Source organism: Nannospalax galili, unplaced genomic scaffold, assembly GCF_000622305.1.
Source record: "Nannospalax galili isolate Female #2095 unplaced genomic scaffold, S.galili_v1.0 scaffold7, whole genome shotgun sequence".
Taxonomy (NCBI): Eukaryota; Metazoa; Chordata; class Mammalia; order Rodentia; family Spalacidae; genus Nannospalax; species Nannospalax galili.
The window spans coordinates 9,786,663-9,804,819 of record NW_008359081.1 but is presented as its reverse complement, the minus strand read 5'-3'; the positions used below and the strand labels follow the sequence as shown (position 1 = coordinate 9,804,819).

The following is an 18,157-nucleotide window of genomic DNA, read 5'->3' as shown; positions in this document are numbered from 1 at the left end:
TATCAAATTGTACATTCTCGATCTAATATTTTTTATTATTTGCAATTAAATTTTATTTTTAATATTTTAATATTTTATTATTTTAATTTTATGTGTATGAGTGTGTTGCCTGCATGTGTGTAAGTGCACCCGTGTCATGTAATACCTGCAGCGTTCAGAAGCGGGGTTCAAATCCCCTGGAACTGGAGCTACAGGTGGTTGTTAGTTGTCATGTGGGTGCTGGGAATCCAACCCAAGTCCGCTGCAAGAGCACCCAGTGTTCTTAAATGCTGAGCCATCTCTCTAGTCCGAAATTTTCCTTTTTTATAAAGCCATTTTATTATTTCTTTTCTTTAAATTTCCTATTTGTATTTCTCTATCTGTATAGCAATAGCTTAACTGACCACATTGATTTAACATAACTGTCTTAACACTTTCATATCATCTTACTGTTTAGATACCTCATATTCGTGGAAGTGTTTAGTGGAAACTGAAAGTTGATATGCTTCCATATGTACCCAACATCGGTTGGCGCCTCTTCTCGAAATATGTTTCCAGTGAGGAAATGGTAGTTTGATGGCATTTAGTTGTCAAAACAAAGAAGATACTATAAGTGATTTGAATTAGCAGGAGTCTTATATCTTGACTTTTAGTCGAATATTAAAGCATGATACCTTTAAAGTATTGCAATCCTTAAGACTCTGGAGTAACAGATTCTGGAGTAAATGTTCTCATTTTCTGTATGTAAGGTTTGTTGAATGCCAGTAGATGGCACTAATTACATAAACAATTCAACAAGGTAATGAAGAAAAGGAAACTGCAAAACTGTTCTTGTATTCAAATTTTCCTATATGTCACATACCAACCAATTATATGTGAGCTTATTTGTATAGATTTCTCTTTTGTAAAAAATTCAATTAAGCCTATTTTTGTTTCCAATTAATTGCTACTAAATTGAAGTACCTGAGATGGATTAATCTTCAAGATGTTGCCTTTGAAAAGTTGTCATAAAAAGCAGGTCACCTTGTCATGGTTGACGAAATTACATGGTACTTTAAAAAATTGTGTAGACATGCTATGATCTGAGGAGGTAGTAGCTATTTATGAAATATTTATTCACAGATATGTCTGGGAAAAAATGACATTCATTCTCTTTCCTATGCCCACCAATAGCAATTGGCCAAAGACCTTCGCCAATGGCAGATAAAAGTAGATGTGGCAAACGACTTGGCACTGAAACTTCTCCGGGATTATTCTGCAGATGATACCAGAAAAGTACACATGATAACAGAGACTATCAATGCTTCTTGGGGAAGCATTCATAAAAGGTAAGAATTACTTCATATCTCAAACTATTATTAGCTATAGTGAAAGGGCGGTAACACAGGATGAATAAGACAATCCTGCTGAATTATAGATTGGGAATATCCAAGATTAGAAATACCAGTTCAGTTTACAAGCTTGGCTTACTCTCTTATTTTCATGAGGAGAGACCTGAGATTTGTTGAAACGAAATGATTTACCTCTAATCACAAAGTTAATGAAAAAACTAAGAAATGAAGGGCTTGGAGAGATGGTTCAGCAGTTAAGAGCACTGGCTTGTCTTGCAGAGGACAAGGGTTTGAGTCCCAGCACCCATATAATGGCTGACAACTGTCCGTAATTCCAGTTCCAGGGGATCAGGTGCCCTCTTCTGAACTCCGCGGGCATTGCTACACAACAAGGGCGCAATTATATACATGCAGGCAATGAAATCATTATCATCACATAATATAAAAATAATAGATAAAATATTTTTTAAAAATTTGAAACTAGGATATTAATCAAATACAAAATTCTAATTTGTAGTTAGGAGAGGCGTGAATGCTCTGATATTTCAATCCAAAGAAATGCCTTTCCATCTCATCATAGCACATATTGCCCACCCTTAATCTGGCAAAGAAGTCACTTTAAGCTTCACACTGCAATTGTAGATATCTATATTGCCATTACTGTACCTCATGCCACATATGCATTGGGAAAATCTTCATAGGGTAATATGACTCACAATTTTATTTCCCATAATTTATCTATGGAAATGGTTAATGTCCAACTGTCATCACTGAGAGAAAGAAGAAAGATAATTCGCTCAAGGTTTAGACATTTCAGTACTTTTGTCACTTGGCTCTGTTTTGAGGAGTGTGAACTGGGCAAAATGAATCATGTTGTGATCACCAGGAAGTAAAAAGAGAACAGAGAAAGGGACCGGGAACAGCATACCCCTCCAGGTCATGTACCCAGTGAACTACATCTTCTGGGTAGGCCCCAGCTATGAACACTTTCACAGTCCCTTCCAATCATGCTAACAAATTTGGATCTCATGAGTGACAGATCCATTGATGAAATCAGAGCCTCCGTGATCTTATCACCACCTCTCAATAATTGAATCTACAAGGTATTAATTAAGCCTTTAGTAAATAAAAATTCAGAGGAATACTTCATATCCAAACCATAGCAAAAATTAATGGCTTTTAGAAACACCGTATCTTCATACTAGGTCCCAACTCTTTTCAAGCCCATTGTGCTTTTCTTACATTAGCACTCATTCCAATTATTAAAAGCACATGACTCATGTAACTATTTTGTGTTTGTCGTACAAATTGGTCTAAATTTCATGAGGTCCAAGATTGTCACCTCTCTTTGACACAACACCTCATCCTAAAACAGACTATATATTATGCTTTTGGTAAATGTTGCAGAAACATAACTCTTTCTGCATAAAGAGTAGATTTATGTATGTTGTTCTAGATTAATGACTGTTGGACTTTTATTTTGAATTGTGTCAGAAAACAAGAGCAAATATAATAGTACCTTATAATAAGGAGCATGATGACAATGAAAGGTAAATTCCAGAAGATGACATGAATTACTGTAAAAGTCAGTTCAGCAGTTTTCTTTATATGTAGAGTGCTTTGAGGTATATTTAATACAAACTGTGGGCAATCACTCAGAAGTGGAGCTTCCCCTTTAAAGCTCATTGGTTAGACATACAGAAAAAGATGTTGAATGAGCAAATTTTCATTGATTTTTCTTTCTTTTCAATATTTTTCTATTTCTGAGTGTTTAATACATGAATATTGTATTTGCATTTTCCCCAACCCTCGCAGTACCCCTCTATCTCTTCCACTTACTCCCCACTCTCGCAATTTCCTGTCCTTTTCTTTGATTATTATGTTACACATACCTACATACATACATATACAGATATATACATGTATGTAAAGCACTGTGTCCATTTAGTAGTGTTTCATGGGTACAGGTGTTTAGGGCTGGCCACTTGACATTTTTTATTTGGAGAAAATTTATTGCCATGGAAAGGAAAACTAAAACAGATTTTAAACTAAGGGGCAAATGTCTTAGGAGTAATGAATTATTTATATACAAAACTTAGCGACTGAGAGTCAGAATTCCTGGGGAACTTGATTTGTGCTGGTGAGAAGGAAGGAGAGAGTACTGTCGTACTGCATTCCAGAGACAATATTCAACCTAAATTTGACAAGTTACATTTTGGGCCTTATGAAAAGGACCCTGATAGAAAAAGAACAAACCTTAATAAGGGGCAGGTCTTTGTGGAAAAGAATGGCCTAGTTTAGGCCTCCTTTCAGAGCCTAGGGTCATTCTTCTGCAAATGCAGATGTGTTATCTGTTCAGCTAAAGACATGCAGAAGTATCCATTTGAAATCAGTTGGTATCAGAGTCAAATCATTAGATCTCTGCAGGATATAAAGAAGCTTCTCTGGGAAGAGGTTTCTAAAAAAGAATCCTCTTTGGGAAAGAAACTTAAAATCAAATGTTAATTTAGTGAGTTTAAGAAATGTAAACTAAGCTGGGTGTGGTGGCACACCCAGCAGTTGAGGGGCAGCGCAGACACATCTCTGTGAGTTAGAGGCCATCCTGGTCTTCATAGTGAATTCCAGGCCATCTCAGGCTACGGTGACAGTAAAAAAAAAAAAAAAAAAAAAAAAAAAAAAGAAAAGAAAAAAGAAAAAACTGTAAATTAAGAAGTGTGTAAGAGGCAAACTTATTCTTGGTACAAAACTAGAGGTTTCAAGACTGGTCTATTCCATTTAAAATGTTATTGCTCATAGAATTTTCTTTCCATGTTCTTATGAGCATTGATTTCCTACATTGTCTCGGGTCTTTGTTCACTCTGTTAAAGTCTTTGGATTCTTCAGGTAAATGGTTTTCACTTTATTGTCATTAGCATTATCCTTTAAGAAATACCTTTATTGAGAAATGTATAACAGTTACTTTCCAAATGAGTAAAGAAAATTAGAATTTTAGAAGCCAGTTTATGTTTTCAGCCTATCCACAATCGGAAATTTACCAAGCTACTCTTTGACTCATGCCTGTAACGTTCTTCCCTCTTCTTTTCTCTGGTTATTTATAGTCTTTGCGGCAATATATCCATTTGTATATTTGCAGTCCAATGATGACTACCCATCAATATTTCCAACTCAAGAAGCTACTTTGTATTGTAGGTCTGCATATCCTACTGTTCCCTTCTCACTTCAACTTTCCATAGGACCTTAAAATTGAAGAAATCCAAAACTGAATTCATGTTTGTCCTCTGCCAAGCTTCTTCTCCAAAAAGAACTTCTCTTCCTATGGTTCCAATCCTGGGAACATGACACTGCATCCAGGTGTTCATTTTGGGAGTCTACAAGTCATACTTAATTCTTTGCTCCCTAGCTCTCATAGCTAAGCTTTAGCAAAGCTATTTACTGCCTAAATAGCTTTCAACTCCAGTCTCTTTTCTGCCTTTCTCCCCTATTCTGATGTCTTGCCTACATGACCAAAATGACTATATAGTTCACCTAAATGAGTTTTCTAGCCTTCCTACTTTGCAAACCATTGTCTTCACAGAATCTGACTGGATTTTTCCAGGTTCATGTAGCTCATCTGCCTCCCTCCTTTAAAACATTAGTAGTTCATTCATTGCTACATTACAGTTCTGGGGATAAAATTCAGATCCTTGTGCATGTTAGGCCTGTGCTCTATACCTAAGCTACTACTTCCTCAGCCCATCATATCCTTGATTTCTTTAAACGCAGTGCATATTCATTGTATGATTTAACCATCCCTTACAACTCTGGTCTAATTTCTTGCTGTTTTTCACTCCCTGTCCCATTCCCTCACACACAATAGACAGGGAACTCTTTTCATTTCCTTATAGCTATGTTTCGTCTTCTCTGCTACCTAATAAACTGGGACACATTTTGTTGTTGTTGTTCTTCTCTGCATGTTTACATTCTGTTCATTATTTAGAAGGCTTTCTCTGTCAACCTTAAAAGCTCATGCTCTTTTGGTCCCCTGTGATAGTGTTTATTTTACCCCACTGTAGCTAAGTCTTTGCTGGCTTTTCCATTCTAATAGAATGTTGATTATTTAACATATGTGTATCAGCTCATCTTCCACTATTATATTAACAAACACTTAGCTTAGCCAAAGCTTGTTTTGACTGGATAGCTAAATGCAACATTTACTTTGTGATGCCACAATACAGTGATGCATAGATCAAACATAGCTTGACTTTTAGCATCCATTTCAGTCTAAAGCAGACCTGAACTTCTGAGATGCTATTCCTTTGTAGTTCTCTCAGAACTGTCTTCTCTCAAGTGCTCACTCATTCCTTTATTGAAACAATATTTAGCATGAAATGGGGAAAGAAAAGTTGACCCTTATCAGAGAATTTTGCCCTTTCTGAACACTAGACTTGGAATACCATGCACAAAACCAGAAATAGTGGTTATCAACTGAATTCCATGTATTGTTTGCAATACAAATTGTTTGCAGTACAAATGTTCATATCTTCCTTGTTTCAAAACACTGGTGAGCCCACCAGTCTCTGAAGAAGAGTTCCAAACCTACAGTCACACTGGTGACCCTAATTAAGCTTATTGTGTCTCAAAACAAATTTTATCAAACACACGAAAATGAAAAGAGGACTTCTAGGGAGGAGAGACAGTTGATAGGAGCAGGAAGGTGGAGGGCAAGAGAACCAGAAGACATTGTATACACATAGGAAAATCTTTAAGAACAAATAAATAAATAACAAATTTCAACTGTTTCTTTGTGGTAATAACAATGAAGAAAACTATCTACTTAGATTGTTTTTCTGTTCACAGAATCACTCTCAGTAGCATATCAAATAGAGGTTTATTCATCTCACATAATGAGATAATCAGAGGTAGGCAGATGCTGACATGGATTCAGTGGCCCTTCACTGTCAGCTCAGAAATTTGCATATTCTTCATAGAATATCCCCCAGAAATGTATATTCCAGTAGGAAGAAGGGGAAGAGAAGGGATAGTGCCTGCATCAGGAAAACAAAGACTCTTTGAGACACTTCAGGCCTAGGGCTATGCCCTATAAACATGTCTAGTGTTTAGGAGGCTGGTGTTGGACTAGTTAATAGAGAATGTCTGCCACAATGAACACGGGAAGATAAACTAGCATGCTGCACTGGACAGCATTATACTTCCTGAAAAGTCGCCAGTCAAGTAATGGACTGGTAACATGAAATTATAGTGATAGTCAATTGAGTCTGATGGCTACTGTGGTCATTATGACAGATCCTAAGAGAGGTAGATTCTCTTTTGACTACTAATTCTTTATGTTACATCCCCACAGTGTATATCTCCATTGTGCAGATTAAGCTGTTCTCTATTTTGTCTATAATTTATCTTATTTTATAACCCTATAGTTCTTATTCTAAGTAAATAAAAACAGCAAAACTATTCATGTGATCTTTCATATTTTGATCTGTTCATTTAATACCTTGCCAAGCTGAACACAGAAGTGAAGTGAAATCATCATTCTCTATATCTAGATTGTCCTATAGAGAGCTACCAGCCATAGGTTTAGTTATAATTAAATATAACATGAAATTCAGTTAGTTTTATTAGCCATCCTCCTAGTGCATAAGAGCCACTATACCTAATGTCTTCCCAATTGGATAGTACAAAATACAACATTCTTATCGTCACAACACATTTTATTTATAGTCCTACTCCAAAATGTCTTTTGCTGATATTTACCTAAGCAGTTTAGAGTACTTTTCTAATAATTATGCATTCTCTTACTTACTAAAGGGCAACTGCTACATTTTATTTTTTAAAAATTTCCTTCATGAAGTATTTTATATTATTGAATTTCCTTGTTTCTACCTCATATCTTATACTTACTCATTTTCTGGTGTTGAAGTTTAAACTCCAAAAATCTATTACTATTGCAGGATGACACTTTCACTTTTATTGTTCATCATTTAACTTTGTGTTTCAAAAGGCAAGATTGATAACATTGACATCTGGGTTGTGGAGAAAAATAATATTTTAATAACTGGCTTTGAAAAGCTTCCTGGTTTCATCATTTCTTACAATTCATGTTAGAAACTACTGAACACTAATATAGTGCCTACACGGAACCTGCCAATCATGTGGATGAATATATGCAAAATCTTCATGTATTTGGAAGCTGATTTAAAGCAATAAAATCTTGAAATCAGTTTTAAGTTGTTGAATGTTAGACAAGAAAAATGTTACCTGGAAGAACTTTATTTTAATATCATATGCTGGCAGACTGTAGTTTCAAGACAAATAAACACAAGAGTAAAGTGATGTTTACTTTAGAGACTCAGATTTCAACATAGATTGCCTGTGTAGTAAAATATTTTATTTTCCTGATCCTGTTCCACATGTTAGCATATAAAGCCAAGATCTTCACCTCTGTAACTTTGTTTCTTTCTCTTCAAACTCTGTGAATGTATATGAATTTGTGAATAAAATATTAGATGTGATATTTATGAATTATTGTGAGAGGCCTCTAAGGATTAGATTTCAAGGACTGCTACCTAGCTGATGACTTTGTCATGGCACTGTCATAATAGTTCATTTTGTTATTTCTATTCCACTCTTTAGACAAGAAATGAACATTAAATAAGAAATATATGTACATAAATTGCTTATATATATTATGTATATATATTATGCATATGTGGACGTCCAGAACTCCCAATCATCCAGGACAGCACTGGTCCTTGCATGAGAGGTTACTTCACATATAAAAGTTCCTTACCTAATCTTCCAAATACCAGAAGGATCTCTTTAGATTCTATGAAAGCTTTAGCATGTAAGAATGCAGACACATATAGATTTGATAAAATACATATGTGTATATTTGTGTATGAGTATGCATATATATGCATAAACATGTGGGATTCTTTTTAAAAAGGCAATTTACAGGTTCTGAAGAGAAATCAAAGTATATACATTATTCCTTAAAATAATTCCTCTGTACCTTTGGTTCCAGATACTAATACATTTTTTTTATTTTAGTCATCACAATTAATAGTGTCTAATCTGAAAAAAATAATCTTTTAGATTTACCATTTGGGGCAACCTAGAATGCATTTTTTTTTCGCTCTTTACTTTTCTCTTTGTAAGTGCTTACACTTCTTCATTTTAATGGAATAAGCGAAGGACAAAATAGTTCCTATTATGTATGCAGTAAAGAATTACTCTGTCTTGACTCTGGGACTCTTTCACATTTTCCAGTATGTTCTTTTCAGTAATTATACTGCTATTATTCTCTGAAATGTTTGATTTCTTCCTTTCTTCTTTTTTCTTGCACCCATTCTTCAGCAAACCAACATATTCATTTCCCCATCACCCTTAAAGAACTTTCTTAGAATTTCTATCTGTCCAATTTTTTAAGCAGTAATCATTTTGTTTTTTTGGAGGGACAGTGCATAACTTTGTGTTTCAGGCTGCCCTACAACTCGTTAAGCAGTCCAGGATAGCTTCAAATGAGAATGCCTTTGCCTTGGATTCCCAGATGTTGGGAGTTTTACCACCATATCTTGGTTTTGAAACAGTGATGTTTCATCAGTTCCTAGTTATACTTTGACCCACTGCAATCTGTCTTCCACAGAACAACTACTTTCTTAAAAAGGATTTGCTAAAATCATCAATTACAAAGCTGCCTTCTTAAAATTTTGTCCATTTACTTAAATCCATTTTAACTGTGGTCCCATTGGTCAACTCTACTAGTTGAAATTCCCCTTCTTGGTTTCCAACACAATATTTATTTCCTTGTGATTCTTCAACTTCTCTGTCCATGTTAGTATGATATGCTTAGCCAAATATCTGGCACGTATCAATATCATAAGAACTAAGACTAATAAATGTTCTATGCCAAGTATGTGTTGGGTATGCTCAGTTCTCACTTGGTACGCAGCTGTGAAAATCTGTAACTGTGAAGCTTATATTCTGGGAAGAACGTGATGGGAGATAGATATTAACAAGTTGTGTCTTTGAGAGTATGTAATGTGAAAATATAAACAGGAAAAGGAGCTGAGATTATATGTATTTCTGTACGTCAGAAAAGAAGAATTAACATTGAAATGTTATGGTCAATAATAGGATGATAATAATCATTATTTATTTCCAAACTGCAAGAAGATAGGAAAATCTAACATAAGAGCAGATTGATCATTGCATGCCTCTCAAGATATTCCAATGAATCTCTGCAATTTGGAGTAAAAGTTAAAGTCCTTAGAGGGGCTTAAAAGGTTCAGTATCTGATTAGACTTGTTACTTCTCAGAATTGATTGCCTACTATATTCCTGCTCATATAATCCTTTCCTGACTCACTAGTCTCCTTTTGTTTCCGTATACCAAGCATATTTTAGTCACAGGGGATTTCAACCTAAAACAATCTTCTGGACTGCTTTCCTGACAATGGTCCATATATCTCACACTTAGATCTCGCAGAATTTATTTCAGTATCATCCTTTCAAAGTAAAACTTTCCCAAATGACCACATTAATTTTTTCAAGTTTATCTATCTATCTATCTATCTATCTATCTATCTATCATCTATCTATCTATCTATCTATCTATCTATCTATCTATCTATCTATCTATCTATAAGGTCTCCCTGTAGCCTCAGCTGGCCTGTAATTCACTATGTAGACCAGGCTGACCTCAATCTCACAGAGATCTGCCTGCCTCTGCCTCCCAAGGGCTGGGATTAAAGCATCAACCACTACACCTGGCTCTCAAATTTATTTTTACTTTTAAATCATCTAATTATAAGTGTACACATTTATGAGGCATAACGTGAATTCTTGACCCATATTTACATTGGGTAATATTTAAATCAGATTAATTAGAATATTCATAAGCCTTCAATTTTTATTTGTTGCATTAAGTATAGCCAACATCATACTATTATAATTCAGTAAAATAAGTAATGAGATACTTTGGATACTGGTGTGATAATTCCACTGAGAAACGGCGGTGACTTAGGAGAAAATAGGATGCATTTATGTGGGAAGAAGCAGTTGAATTCAATTACAGTTTGGGTACAGATTCAGGAAGTTTTTGTATATTTTGTTTATTATTTTTATTTTATTATTATGTGCATGAATATTTTACCGCATGTATGTAAGTGCACCTGTGTCATGCAATACCCAAGGAAGTCAGAAGAGGGCCTGGAACTAGACTTACAGGTAATTGTTAGCCACCAAGTGGGTACTGGGAATCGAACCCTGGTCCTCTGCAAGAACAGCCAGTGCTATTAACCTCTGAGCCATCTCTCCAGCCCCCAGATCCAGGAATGTTTTATAATGGACTATATTTGAGTGTGAGATACAGTCAAGAAATATCTCAGAACTTTTAACTTCAGAAAAGAAAAGATGGACAATTTATTGTGTTGAGGAAGTCCCAAGAGTAACATACTTTGAGAGGAAAATGTAGACACATTACATTGAAACGCTTATAGGGCACCCAATTAGATCTATGCACTAAATAGGAAGTTATGCAATCTTAAAGTATGTGGAATGACTCATGATTATGGCTCAAGACACATGAGACTCCTAACCAGAACCAGTTACAGAGTCTTTCTCCTTTACACAAACTTAAATGTTTGTGGAATTTTGTTACTATTTATTTGCTATTGTCATTTTGATGTTGTTGTTATAGTTCTGGGCGTTGAACCCAGGGCCTTGGACATTCTAGGCAAGTGCTACACCACAGAGCTATACTTCCAACTTTCTATTTTTAATTATCTCTCCCCTTTCTCTACATGCTTCAAATTTTCATTGCTATTGTTTTCAATTGCCATCAAGAGTCCCAAATCTTTTCATTCATCTTACATTTTTCTTTTGATTTCCAGGACTATATTTTCAGCCACCTACCATACATCTGCACCTACATACCCTGTGGGCTTCTAAATGTCTAAAATAGAATACATTATCTAGCCCTAAAATGATACTTTTCCTGTGTTTCCAGTGTGCTTAACTGTCTAACTGAATTGTCGTTAAAACTGGAAATGTAAGAAACATATGATACCTTTCTTTTCTCTTTCCTAATTTCCTTAACTATGAATAAAATTAGCTTACAACTTCTGTGAATTCTACTTTAGAAATTGTTATAAGACCTATTTGTTTTTATTCATTTCTATTTTTTATGCCATCCTAAAAAATCTCTACTTCTGCATGGAAAACCGTTGCTACATTTTTCTAGTACTGCCATCCATCAATGAGTCATTATACCCACCTGACCTTCAAAATGGTCCAATAGCTATTTTCCTTCAGATTAGTCTTCCTGCTTCCCTTTTCTCCCAGCACTCCTTTCTTGCCCGTTTGAGGCAAAATAAATGATACCTAAATATTTTATGTAGTTCTAAAAGCATGCTCATTGATTTTAAAAGTAAACATAAATATGTAACTTTTGGGTTTTTCAAGGAACAAAATCATAGCGCATCAAAAAACTATCATTTGTCTATGCATTTAGGAGAGTCCTAGGCATGGCAAGTTCATCAAAAGAATCTTACATTTTCTATTCACAGATATTGTCATTTTTCAATATATTGTTGGAATTCACTTTCTGGAAATACCTGGGGTCTGTTTTCATTATTATCAGCAGACTGTTATACTCATTTTATAGCCGCACCTTGTGTTTGCTCAGTAATGTACTCAATAGCTGTTTGTGGATGGAATGGAACAATTAATCAGATGCTGGACACTAAATGGCTTTGGATTACTTCCAAATTTCCAAATGATGACAGTTTTCTGCCCTTGAAGCTACGTAAAGAGTATGAACTGATGCTAACAGGACACGTGTTTAAAATACAATCTGTTATTTAGTTGGGGATTGGCCATAACGTATTTCTAACAGTTGATTCATTAATATTAAAATGATGGCTCAGTGGTTAAGAGCACTAGCAGTTCTTACAAAAGACCAGGGTTTGAATCCCAGCACACACTTGGAGGTGAACAACTGCCGTAATTCCAGTTCCAGGGGATTCAATGCCCTTATCTGTCCACCAGGGACATTGCATGACACAGGTGCACTTATACACATGCAGGCATAACACTCATACACTTAAAATAAAAATAAATTAATTTAAATGAATCTAAAGTAACAAATTCACCATTCTCAATTTAGCGTAGCCTATTTTTAGTGTATTTCATGCAAAATTCACTCTCAAGTATACCTTAAAAAATAAAAGACTTTGGCAAGTTTAAAAATCTAATCTATTAGCAATTCCTTTATGTACAACTCTTTAGGCAGTATATGGAAAATTATTTTGGCTCCTCAGGAGAGAATTGTATACATAGTTACAAGATATTTTCATTTTTATACTGTTGAGACCCAGTGTTCACAACTGATTAAGTAATATAAAAATTCTTACCATCCTTCAATAGGATGATAGACTAAAAGATATGATATGTATCTAAAATTTGTAGTAGTAACTTCTTCATTCTGATTCATCTCTTAAAAGTTATTATAATGTTTCTAGCTTTCAGGGATGGCATGCAAAGGAATACTCTTAGAACCATGTCATTGGTGATTTACTGATGTGGAAAATTACCTGCTGCTATTCCCAAGGAGTCATGTTCCTTCTAATCTAGTCTTGTGGTACTGGAATGTGCTCTACCAGCACATCAAAACTTACATTTATAAATGCTTCTACATACAATTTACTCATGGGAAAAAGTTCTACAATTAAAAATTATAGTTGTTTCTTAATGAAAAACTATATAATGCCATTAGATTTTTCTTTATGAATAAATTTAGTGTTATGATGTTTAAAATTAAAATAAATGAGAGCTTCCTTTACTTGGCTTAATTGAATCATTAATACTAGTAACAACATCCATTATATTATTTCTCAATTATGTTTATATTTTTGTTTTCCTTGCATCTTCATTATTCACATAAAACTTTATAAATATTCAATAAAGTATTAAAATTAGACTTCTTTTGTTAGAAAGCTATGTGACAAATGAATATAATCATCATTGGACTATTATGTAATTCTCAGTCTTACAGTTTGAGAATCTTTTGGCTTCAGTCATTGTGTAGAAGTTATTTTTTTCTTTCTATAAAGCATTTGTAGTCCTTCTATTAAAAATGTTCAGGATAGCCCGGTGTGTGGCACACCCCAGCAGATGAGGGGCAGAGGCAGGCAGATCTCTGTGAGATCAAGGCCAGTCTCGTTTACATAGAGAGTTCTAGGCCAGCTGGGGCAACAGGGAGATCCTGTCTCAAAAGAAAATAATACAAACACACACACACACACACACACACACACACACACACATATAAAACACAGGTGTTACTAGGCTTTTTGAAATTTAATCTTTCTAGCTTAATGTACACATACACACATACATGTCCACACATAGAGTTCAGTTGAACAGTTCTAGATGAGGTTCTATAAGGGATTTCCATCTTAACTGAAGCAAAGAGCCTGGCTCAGGTCATTTGCCATATGTACCACATTATCAGAGTCTTAATCCCAGTAGAATCTCAACCCCCGGAAAGTGCCAGCTTTTTCTCAGCCAAAACATAGCAAGCCCGTTTCTCCAGTCTTGTATACTGCTTTCTGTCTCTGACACTTTTCAAGAACAATGCCACGCAAACTACTATGTGGTTGCTCTGGGGGAGGGGGGTTCAATTCAATTTTCTGTATTTTATCTTTCATTATTTGATCAATGTGAATTTCCTCTAGATTTTGGTATCATTTCTGCTTCTAGTATAAAGTGATACTTGCTGTAGAATTGTTTAAATCAATCTTTATATTCACAGCATTTCCTTTCATCATATCTTCATGAATAGATCTTTACCTATCTTTGTTTTTTTCCAATTTATTAACAGTTTAAAAAAATCAAAGTTTTCACTTTTGAAAAATCTCCACCACCATTTCATTAAGAAGGAAATGTGTAGGTGTTACATTTTCAAGTGAAAAATAAAAGAGAAGATATGATTCCTTGAGGTATATAGTGACTTACTAATTACACAGAAATGAAAGAATAATCTTTTATGAGTGAAGCCAATGTTTTAGACTCTGGCCATTTTATCATCAGTGTTCATCCAGTGAGATGAAAACTACTTAAATTAATTAGGAAACCTATTCCGCAGGCAAAGCAGTAGTTGTGGTATTTTAAATATGCTCTTATATTCAACATCACACTTAGTTTCACCAAATCCACAATTTTGACACTCATTTTACTGCTCTATACCAACTCAGTAATTTGTATTATAGATCATTTAAAGCCGATATGATGGATCAAATTCAAGCACCTTTTGAAATTATATCCTACTCTGCATAAACATAGGAATACTCATATACTTCTTTAGGGGTTGAATTCTTCCATATTATGAATGTTTTATATTGACCAAGTAAAATTGGATTATCTATTGAACTTCAACTTTGTCGTGCTTTCTTCTTAAAGATATTTAAATAAACTCTCCTGAAGATGACCAGGCACAGCTTTTATCCTGAGTTGCAGTAGGTAATTAATCATATATTTATAATGCAATTTCTTAATGTATTAGCTACTTTTCTCATTTCTGTGGAAAAATACCTAGAAAGAGGCAAACTAAAGCAAGATGAATGTATTTTTGCTTAGACTCCGAGGCACTATAGTCCAGCATTGTGGGGACTGCATGGCTGTCGGATCAGGAGGCCAGCTAACCACATCGCATCTACAGTCAGGAAGCAGAGATTGAAGAGGTGGTAGAGCCATGCTCTAAAACCACAATGCCTTCCCCCAGTAACATACTTCCTCCAGCAAGCCTATACCTTTGAAAGATTCTATTCCCTTCCCAAACAGTGACATCAGCTAAGGGTCAAGTGTTAGAACATATGAGCCCATGAGTGCCTTGTCACATTCAAACCAACATCTATCGCTCCTGACTCCCCATAGGGTCATGTCCATAACATGATGCAAAATTCATTTGTTACAAGTTCAAAAGTCCCCATAGTCTTAACAGCCCCATCACTGTTCAAAAGCCTAAACATTCTTCTAAGACTCAGGACAATCTCTTGGCCATGTGTTCCTGTAAAGTAAAAATTCAAGTTACATGCTCCCAACATACAATGTTGCAGAGTAAACAGTTCCATTATGCAATGGAAGAATAAGGTCATAGAAAAGAATGATCATACTAAAGCAAAAACAAAACCCAGGAGAACAAACACAAAATTCTCAAGATCAGTATGTAACATCTGGGGCTTGTGACAGAATTGTCTCAGCTCCAAAGGGCTTAAACAGCCTCATTTTCCAGTTCTGCTGCCCACAGCACACATACCCTCTTTCTTGTGTAAGCTCCACTTCATGCCTGAGGCTTTTCTTGAATGATATCCCATGGCCCTGGCATCTTCCATATCCTGGGACATCCATGGAAATTTAGGCTACACCTTTAAAGTTTCATACAGTGACTTCTCTGCATCTCTTTGATGGGGTTCTGATTCTAGCAAACATTGTTTAGATGCAAAGGCTCTCTGGGACCATCAGGCAAAAATCCATCACACTCTCAGTCTTTCATATTTAATGCATACAAAGGAAATATCATGTGTGAATAATTACGCCATGTTCTGCTGCCAATTCATGATGGAACCTGACATCCTTGAACTGCAGTTGCAGCTGTGTACTGACCCCGACAAAACACTTCGTTAGGCAGTTGCTTTCCAAGAACAAGGATCCTCTTCAGTGGCATTCTTACTTTAGACTCCTTTCAAGAAAATTTGCATTTTCTCAAGTTAAAGCTTTTGAAACGTGGTCAACCTCTCAGGGTGCCTTTCCTATCTTTCCAGTGAACATTAGGTTTGTCTTTAACAGTTATAGTGTTTTTCCAGCATGTACCTTGACTGAAATTTTACTCTTGCTCAGGACATTTTCCTCAACAAAATGTACTTTTTAAATATCTCTCTGCCTCACTTGTTGCTCCTTTTCAATGTAGACCCAGATAGGAGTGTTGAGAATAACAACCCCATAGCCTGTAAGGTACCCTGACTTGAAATTTCCTCTGCCAAATACTGTACTCTATTACTTTTAAATTCAGCCTCACTCATGTTTTCAGCATATGGGCAGAATGTAGTCAGATTCTTTATCAGAATACAACCTGAATAACCACTGGCCCAGTTCATGATAGGGCACTTGTTCCCCTTTGAAACATCATGAGCCAAATGTCCACAGTCCTCATTTCTTTCCAACTTCTTTTCTTATAAAGTCTCACATGAATATCCCATTAAGCTCTACTTGTGTCATCTGAAGATTTTTCTAGCTCGTAGGTACTCTTCCACATGCTTTCCACAAACTAGTTCTAAAGTGCTAAGAACCACATGGTCAGGTTTATCATAGTAATAGTCCCATTTGTTAGTACAAATTTTCTGTATTAGATACTTTTCTCATTGCTGTGGAATAATACCAGATATGAAGCAACTTAAAGGGGGAAGGATATTTGTTTACAGTTGAAGGGGATATAATCCATCATGGCAGCAGGAGTAGGAGGCCAAGTGGTCACATTACACCCATAGTCACAAAACAAAGTGAGTGGAAATTAGGACCAGACTATGAAACCACAAGGTCTCTTCCCTCCACTTCCTCTAGTGAGACTCCACCCTGTAAAGGTTCTACATCCTTCCGTAGCAGGACTACCAGTTAAGGACCAAATGCGTAAGCATAGACCCTATGAAGTTATTTCACATCCATACCATAATTAATATGTAACATGTAATTAGGTCCTACTTTTCCCACTAAAATAGAAATTCTAAAATGGCATTGTTCCCTCTAACTATGAGTCTAGTTACTGACTAGCATTGACAGAGGTAGTGTTACAGCACAAATCTGTGACTTCAAGGCCCTTTCTCCTTTCATTCTTATTTAATAGAGATACATATCAACTTAGAAGGAGGTTTTTGACAGAATTCACAGAAACCTAACTTCAGCTTTATCCTATATGTTATCAGTGACTTGGATAAGGATGTAGATAACATTCTTATCTAATTTTCCAATAACACACAGCAGGGAGAAAGAGCAAATGCAGTTGACAAGAATATCAGCAGCCAAAAAGTTTTCCTCAAATTGGGCTAATATGCTGAACACTGAAAGATAAAATGTAAATGTAAGGCAGCACACGTGAGTTCAGAAGAAAAGTAAAGATAGGAACCCAAACTTTCTTACACTGAGCTCCCTGGAAAAATACTGCGTGGGGGGGGGGAATCTGTGGAGAGGTTGGCTGAGAATTGTTCTCATGAGATGCCAGTAGATGGATTTGAGAGAGGCAAGATTGAGCAGAGGGAAACCAGCCTGCAGTCAGCTGAGCTGTCAGCAGATTCTCAAAGGAGCTTCTAAACTTTCAGGGCCTTTCAAAAATATTCTGAAGTGAGTCAAGGGAGTTGGGCCTTTGTACTCCAGTAGCAGCTAGTTATTGGTACTGACTCAACCTGTGGGAAAGAACAAATTGTATTAAAAAAAATTAGTCAGCTCCGGCAGAGTGAAATTTTTATGATGGAGGCGGCTGTGACCTGTTAGCAATCAATATTGCCACCAGCTAAGACATGGGAAGAGCAATAGTTCCCACTATCGCAGTGTTACAGAAAGTGCAGTCATTGAGCAAGCAGACTTGACATCACCTATGTGCTTGGTAAAAATGTAAATTCACAAGTCCTGTGTCATCCTATTAAATTAGAATCTCTGAAAATGGTGTCTGAAAATCTTTTAAGAAGAAATCAGTTCTCCAAGACATTTCTACACATATTACATTATTCAGTGTATGCAGATATTTGGGGTTTTGAAGACAATATTGTCCCTCCTATTTCTCACTCTTGTCTCTTCCCTTCCTCT

General features: G+C 35.7%; 1 protein-coding gene across 1 annotated transcript in view; it reads left to right on the top strand.

The window, feature by feature from the left end:
• Dmd (dystrophin) overlaps positions 1-18,157 on the top strand; it is a 2,373,110-nt gene that overhangs the window by 1,792,501 nt on the left and 562,452 nt on the right. The window contains exon 54 of the mRNA XM_017795501.2: positions 1,153-1,307. Coding sequence (XP_017650990.1) covers positions 1,153-1,307 — 155 coding nt within the window. The remainder of the gene's footprint in view (positions 1-1,152; positions 1,308-18,157) is intronic.